At 56.6% G+C, this 7,516-nt stretch overlaps 1 protein-coding gene across 1 annotated transcript in view; it reads left to right on the top strand.

Annotated features, from left to right (window-relative positions):
* The window catches only part of CPT1C (carnitine palmitoyltransferase 1C), a 20,043-nt gene extending 12,546 nt beyond the window's left edge, over nt 1-7,497 (top strand). The window contains exons 10-19 of the mRNA XM_077747276.1: nt 480-675; nt 830-1,012; nt 1,723-1,828; nt 3,677-3,793; nt 4,165-4,329; nt 4,548-4,682; nt 5,320-5,472; nt 5,951-6,064; nt 6,203-6,295; nt 7,179-7,497. Coding sequence (XP_077603402.1) covers nt 480-675; nt 830-1,012; nt 1,723-1,828; nt 3,677-3,793; nt 4,165-4,329; nt 4,548-4,682; nt 5,320-5,472; nt 5,951-6,064; nt 6,203-6,295; nt 7,179-7,364 — 1,448 coding nt within the window. The 3' untranslated portion in view covers nt 7,365-7,497. The remainder of the gene's footprint in view (nt 1-479; nt 676-829; nt 1,013-1,722; nt 1,829-3,676; nt 3,794-4,164; nt 4,330-4,547; nt 4,683-5,319; nt 5,473-5,950; nt 6,065-6,202; nt 6,296-7,178) is intronic.
* The last annotated feature ends 19 nt before the right edge of the window (nt 7,498-7,516 follow it).

The raw sequence follows: 7,516 nt of genomic DNA, 5'->3' as shown, positions 1-7,516 counted from the left end.
CGTTCTCCGGGGTTCGAATCCCAGCTCCATCGCTCCCTTGCTGTGTGACCTTGGGCAAGCTATTACCCTCTCTGAGCCTTGGTATCCTCATCTCTAAAACCGGATTATAAGGGTACGCAGGGTAGTGAGGATGACATGAGTATTGAGGACAGTGCAAGCCACCCAGGAGGTGCCTAATATGTGACCCTTGTTCTTGCCATGTATCTTTTTCTTTTAATATTTTATTTATTTTTGAGAGAGAGAGAGAGAGACAGCATGAGCAGGGGAGGATCAGAGAGAGAGGGAGGCACAGAATCTGAAACAGGATCCAGGCTCTGAGCTGTCAGCACAGAGCCCAATGCGGGGCTCGAACCCACGAACCGTGAGACCATGACCTGAGCTGAAGTCGGACACTCAACCAACTGAGCCACCCAGGCGCCCCGTTCTTGCCATGTATCTGACCTTCCTGCCCTCTGCATGTCCGGCCTCGCCACCCCTAGACCACATCCGCCACCTCCGCGACAGCCGACACGTGGCCGTCTTCCACCGAGGCCGCTTCTTCCGCGTGGGGACCCATTCTCAAAGCGGCCTGCTCTCCCCGCGGGCCCTGGAGCAGCAGTTTCAGCGAATCCTGGACGACCCCTCCCCTGCCTGCCCCCAGGAGGAGCACCTGGCGGCCTTGACCGCCGCTCCCAGGTGAGGGCGGGGGGAACAGGGGACCCGGGGGCCCAGTGCACCTCCCAAAGCTGTGGAAGGGGAAGGTTGGGGGCCGGGTGGAAGTGGGGCAGGGTACAGGGTCAGCCCGGGCTCAGGTACAGTCACCCCCATCCCCCACCCGCTTCCGCCACAGGGACGTGTGGGCCCAGGTTCGGAGTTCCCTGAAGAGCCAGGCTAAGGACGCCCTGGAGGCCGTGGAAGGAGCTGCTTTCTTCGTATCATTGGACTCTGAGCCCGCAGGGCTCAGCCGGGAGGACCCCGCAGCGTCACTGGACGCCTATGCCCACGCCCTGCTGGCTGGCAGGGGCCATGACCGGTGAGTCAGGCCCTCGACTCGAACCTCACCCCAGCCTGTGACCCCAGAAACCGGCCTCCAGACCTAGGACTCTGGACACTAGACAAGCAGCCCCCGGACCCCAGACCTGGGGCATGCCCAGGTCCAAGGGCGCCTTTGATCTCAGGACACCAGACCCAAAGCAGTGAGACCTGGGAACCTCTAACACAGAGGACCTCTGGGTCCCAGGGTCTGGCATCCGTGGGACCCCAGATCTGGGGACCACTGAACCTCAGACCTAGAGAACCCCCTGAAGTCAGAACCCCAAGGCCAAGGACCTCAGGCTCAGAACCACAGAATCCTCAGATCTCAATGCAGGCCCCCCAAAACCAGGACCCTAGACCTGGGACTCCAGACCTGGTGATCCTCAGACAACTTCCTAGACGTGCCCCAGGCATCCCTGTGATTTCGGAGGTTCCCGGAAGAGTCCCCCTAATCCCTCAGCTCCTCGTGAGCCTTGAACCTTTCTTGGCGTGTTCCCTCAACATCTCCCACTTTTTCAAGCCTTAGACATGCCCCAGAAAGCATCTAGACTGCCTGGTGGAGACCTCCGCCCTCTTAGAGATCCCCATACCAGCCCTGATTCCAGAAAAATCTCCCCACCCTGACACTCCTGCATTTCCCACAAAGAGCCCCTGAGTTCCTTCTTGGCCCCGGGCTCTTCGGTGACTGCTTTGCATTCTCACCTGCAGCTGGTTTGACAAATCCTTCACTTTAATCGTCTTCTCCGATGGGAAGCTGGGTCTCAGTGTGGAGAACTCGTGGGCCGACTGCCCCATCTCAGGACACATGTGGGAGGTAAGGTAGCCGGTCCCCTCCCGCCCCGGGGACCAGCGGCCTCATTCCCAAAGGCCTTCCTCTCCAGGGCCTTACACTCAGGGGGAAGACAGAGGCTCAGACAGGCAGATACCCGATGGTAGGGGTGGAGGGTGTCACCCAGCAAAGAAAAGAGGGTCTGGGATTATGACCTTTTGATGAGTCGACATCGGGGGCTCAGAGAAGGGAAGTGATCTCCCTAGAGTCACAGACCCAGGAATTGCAGAGCAAGAATGTGAATCCACGATGCTCTGAGACCACAAAGTGAGGCCTTTCAACTACATCGCACTGAATCCAAATGATCTTCTAGCTCTGGCTTGCTGTGTGAACTTGGGAAAGTTACTCCCCTCCTCTGAGCCTCATTTCCCCCTTTCATCAGATGAAAGGGTTGGATTTTCTTTTATCTGTAAGCTCCCAGCCAATCCTGAGAAACTTAACATCTCTATCCTCTTTTTTTTAATTTTTAAATTAAAAAAAAATTTAAATGTATTTATTTATTTTGAGAGAGCGAGTAGAGAGGGGTAGAGAGTGAGAGCGAGAGCGAGAGCGAGTCCCAAGCAGGCTCCACACTCAATGCAGAGCCCGATGTGGGGCTTGAACTCACGAAACGTGGTATCATGATCTGGGCTGAAACCAAGTCGGGTGCTTAACCGACTGAGCCACCCAGGCACCCCTCTATTTTCTCTTATTTATTTAGTCCCTAAATCATAGCAGGTGCTATCTATACCCTATCAGGTTCCTACTCTTTTTTTTTTTTTATTGAAAATATTTATTTTAAAAGAGAGACAGAGAGTGAGCAGGGGTGGGGCAGAGAGAGAGGGAGACATAGAATCCGAAGCAGGCTCCAGGCTCTGAGCTGCCAGCATAGAGCCAGACATGGGACTTGAACTCACAAACCGTGAGATCATGACCTAAGCTGAAGTCGGGACGCTTTACCGACTGAGCCACCCAGGCGCCCAGGTTCCCACTCTTCCATGGCATTGCTTGAGCTGTGGGATGAGGTCCAGGGTGGGATCCAGCATGTATGAGGGGAAGGGAGGCCCCTTTCAGATCTCAGGAGCAGCCCCAGGTAAGCGACAACTCTTCTGTGTCTGTTTCACGTTTGTACACTGGGACTTTTCCCCCTTCGATGATATTGGCCAATGAAACTGTCAATTCAGTTTAACCTCAGACCCTTCAGACCCTTCATATCAACCTATGATCTCTGCACATCAGCTTTGAGTGAAGAGATGTCACATAGAGTACGATAAAGATAAATGGTAACTACAAGACATCAAGTGAGGCATTCTTCTGATATGTTTCTAATGCAAAAGCAGGGATCTTAATTGCTTCTCCCTAAGTTATCGTGAGAACGAAGTGAAAGGCTGGTGGGCAGGAGGTGCTCGACCAGGGCTGACTTGAACTATTTAACAACCAAAAAACTGAAGAACAAAATAACTAAAATAAATTGTAACAACCACGAGGGCGTGGGCGCCACTCAATCAGAATGCACACTGACCCCTTTGGCGGCCCGTGCTGTGCTGGGCTTTAGGTCTCGGGTCTCAGGATCCTGGTGGGGGTGAGGGTGGGGGTGTCTTGGGAAATTGGGGCCACCATTGGTGGCTTTTTGTCTACCAGTCAGAAGTAAAAGGTCAGTAGGGCACCAGCTGAGTATTGGTATCAGGCCTACTCTCAATGAACTTGAGCCTGAGAACCCACCTGTGAACATCAGAGGTTTCTGTTTCTCAAGAACTGCCCCCCCCCCGAAGGGACTTATGAAAAGAAGTCCCTGCTTAGATGGCCCTCAGACAGAGAGAGGAAGGGACTCTGACAGCCTCTGTTTGTACACAGTTCACTCTGGCCACAGAATGTTTTCAGTTGGGCTACTCAGCCGATGGCCACTGCAAAGGACATCCTGACCCCTCACTGCCGCAGCCCCAGCGGCTGCACTGGGACCTTCCAGAAAAGGTGAGACCAGGCTTCCAGGCCTCTCCTTGCAAGTCTGCAAACCCCTGGCTTTGACTCTAAACTCATCCCCACCCCCAAACTCAATCACACCACAGCCCCCTCTCCAATCCCAGCCCAATCCAGTCCTACCCCACCTGAAACCCCAATCCTATCTCCCACCCCAATCCGGTCTTCACCCCAACCACAGTCTCACCCGAGTCCCGTCATCAATCCAGCCCTTCAGCTCCACGTTCGCCTCTGTCCCCATTTCCACATTCCACCTGTACCCTGACTCGATTTCCACCTTCACTCCCCCGCCTCCCCCCACTCCCAGCTCTAACCCTATGCCATCTGTAACCCCGGCCATCCCTGCCTCCCTTCTCCTCTGGCAGATCCATCTGTCCATCTCTCTAGCCCTGAGGGGAGCCAAGACCTTGTCTGGAAACGTTGACTGCCACGTCTTCCCCTTCTCCCACTTTGGCAAGAGCTTCATCAAACGCTGCCACCTGTCTTCAGACAGCTTCATCCAGATGGCCTTACAGCTGGCCCACTTCCGGGTCAGTTGGGTTCCTCCACCTCAGCCTCTTATCGGGACCGCGGTTCCCTTGGGCTCCCAAGACCTGCCTTGTCAGCCCCTTTGATGACGCTTTTTGGTCATTGCCACTGTGGGGCCGCCATCTTGATTTCTCTCTCCCAGCCACACATTCCCCGGGCAGGAAGAGGTGGGAAGCCGGAGTCCAGCTGACAGGCTTCTCCCTTCCTTGCCCCCACCCAGGACAGGGGTCAATTCTGCCTGTCTTCTGAGTCGACCATGACTCGCTTGTTCCTGGAAGGCCGGACGGAGACGGTGCGATCTTGCACCAGAGAGGCCTGCAACTTTGTGAGAGCCATGGAAGACAAGGAGAAGACAGTGGGTGTGGGCCTCGTTTTGAGGCTTTGGTCATTTCCACATACTCGTTCATACATATGCAAATGTTTATGGAGCATCTTCTGAGGACCGGGACCCATGATGGGCGTTATGGACAAAGGAGGGCCCAGACCCCGTCTCCTACCTCAAGGAGCTCACTGGTGGGGACAGACAGAGATGTTTCAGTGCGATGTGATACTTGCTTCAGTGGGGGTCGCACAGGGCGCTGGGGGGCACTGAACAGGGATCCCTGATTCCACAGTGTAGCTCTCTTCGATTATTTAACCTCTGTGTCACCTTGGGACTTCCATTTGCATCCTTCCACGCATTCTCTACATAACCTGTCTGCTCGGAAACCCCCCAGGCACCTCTGTTCCCTCCCTCGCCACCTATTATGGTTCAGTGGAAGGAGCCGGGGCCCTAGATCACAGACCTGCTCCCTCCCCGCCCCCCCCCACCTCTGCTCTGCCTTGTGACCCCAGGCAGGTGACTCCCCCTCTCTGAGCCTGTTTCCCCTCCGTAAAGTAGAATTGGTACGTCTGCCTCGTAGGGATTTTGCAAGCTGGGTTGAGGCCAGACCCCAGCAGTAAGCCCACTTCCTGTCTTTCCATGACCGGTGACCTCCCCGGGGCGACCCCAGGAACCGCAGCGCCGCGCTCTGTTCCGCTTGGCCGTGGAAAAGCACCAGACTCTGCTCAAGGCCGCGATGAGCGGACAGGGGGTCGACCGCCACCTCTTCGCTCTCTACGTGGTGTCCCAGTTCTTGCACCTGCAGTCACCCTTTCTAGACCAGGTTGGGGTGCAGGGAAAGAGGGAAGTGGGGAACCACGGGAGGAGAGAGGTACCTCAGGACGAGGAGGGTGAGGTCGGCAAAAGGCGGTGTTAGAGGAGTGACATGGGGGCTCGGGTTGCTGCAGCAAGAGAGGAAGGCAGAGGGCTTGGAGGGAAGCAGGGGCGAGAGAAAGGGCGAGGGGGCGGGGTCAGGAGAATAAGGGGCGTGGTCAGTGGGAGGGGCGTGGTCAGGAAGAAGGGAGGGAAAGGCGGTTCTGGCAGAACCGGACTCGGAGTCGTGTAGTCAGAAAGGACAGAGGAGGAGGTGGAGGAGAGAAGGGCACAGCCAACAACGGGGCGATTTGGGGGAAATAGGCAGTCAGGGGAGGAGTCAGAATGGGCCAGGGCTGCGTGGAATGGAGCTGAGCCAACGGGGCGTGGACCGGCTGGTCTGTTGGTCTTGATTGGATCCTTGACCGTCTTTTCTTTCTGTCCGTCAGGTTCACTCGGAGCGGTGGCAGCTGGCCACCAGCCAGATCCCCGTTCAGCAAATCCACCTGTTTGACGTCCACAATTACCCCGACTATGTGTCCTCTGGCGGGGGATTCGGGCCTGTGAGTGCAACAGGGCCTGACCCCCCTCCCTGGACCCTGGGCCCTGAGGGAGGAGGGGCTTGGGGTCCCCGCTCCTGCCTAGTTGGGGAGGAGGGGACTGGAGGCCATTTTGTTCCCCCTCACTCTGCCCCTCTCCAGGCGGATGACCACGGTTATGGTGTTTCCTACATCTTCATGGGAGATGACACCATCACCTTCCACATCTCCAGCAAAAAATCTAGCACAAAAACGGTGAGACGGGGGCGCCCGGGTGGTTCAGTTGGTTAAGGGTCTGAGTTCAGCTCAGGCGGTCATCTCACTCTTTGTGAGTTTGAACCCTGCCTCCGCTGCGTACCGACAGCCCAGAGCCTGGAGCCTGCTTCCGATTCTGTGTCNGGCGGGGGATTCGGGCCTGTGAGTGCAACAGGGCCTGACCCCCCTCCCTGGACCCTGGGCCCTGAGGGAGGAGGGGCTTGGGGTCCCCGCTCCTGCCTAGTTGGGGAGGAGGGGACTGGAGGCCATTTTGTTCCCCCTCACTCTGCCCCTCTCCAGGCGGATGACCACGGTTATGGTGTTTCCTACATCTTCATGGGAGATGACACCATCACCTTCCACATCTCCAGCAAAAAATCTAGCACAAAAACGGTGAGACGGGGGCGCCCGGGTGGTTCAGTTGGTTAAGGGTCTGAGTTCAGCTCAGGCGGTCATCTCACTCTTTGTGAGTTTGAACCCTGCCTCCGCTGCGTACCGACAGCCCAGAGCCTGGAGCCTGCTTCCGATTCTGTGTCTCTCTCTCTCTCTCTCCCTCTCTCACTCACACTCTGTCTTCTCTCTCTCTCTCTTTCTCTCTCTCAAGAATAAATAAACATTAAAAAAATTTTTTAATGATGAGACAGGCTTGAACACACACCCGTGCACCCTCCTTCTTCAGGGGCCTGGACTCCTAGCTCCCTTTTCTCCTACAACCTAGGAGTGCAGCCTCCTCGCTCAGTGCTGCCCCCTGATCCAGGAATCCGTGTCGCCCACCCCCTTCTCCCTCAGACGGGGACCTCAGGAACACCAAGCCCTCTTGTTCCCCAGCGCCCAGGAGCCCCTCCCCCAGCTTCCCCTGGACATGACCCACCTCTCCTTCCAGGACTCGCACAGGCTGGGCCAGCACATCGAAGACGCTTTGTTGGACATCGCCTGCCTCTTCCAGGACGGGCAGCGCCCTAAGCTCAGGTGCAGAGGGTTACAGGAGGCGGACTCCGGGCATGGGTGTGGCTCTCTCCCCTGCCACAGTGGGGGCTCCAGGGCACCCACGACACCCACCAACCTTTGACCCCCCTCCAGCAGGGAGCTGGTCTCCCCCAGAACTAGGGAGGGGTCTCTGTGACTGGGGCGGTGCAGGACAGAGGCAACCTGTTTGGGTTTCAAAATCCCGCATCTGGTCCAATAAAGACGTGTAAGCTGGGTGTGTGGTGTTCACTACGA

This window comes from Crocuta crocuta, unplaced genomic scaffold (assembly GCF_008692635.1).
Source record: "Crocuta crocuta isolate KB4526 unplaced genomic scaffold, BGI_CrCroc_1.0 scaffold334, whole genome shotgun sequence".
Lineage (NCBI taxonomy): Eukaryota > Metazoa > Chordata > Mammalia > Carnivora > Hyaenidae > Crocuta > Crocuta crocuta.
The sequence above is the reverse complement of the archived record's forward strand: the minus strand, read 5'-3'. Positions and strand labels throughout refer to the sequence as shown.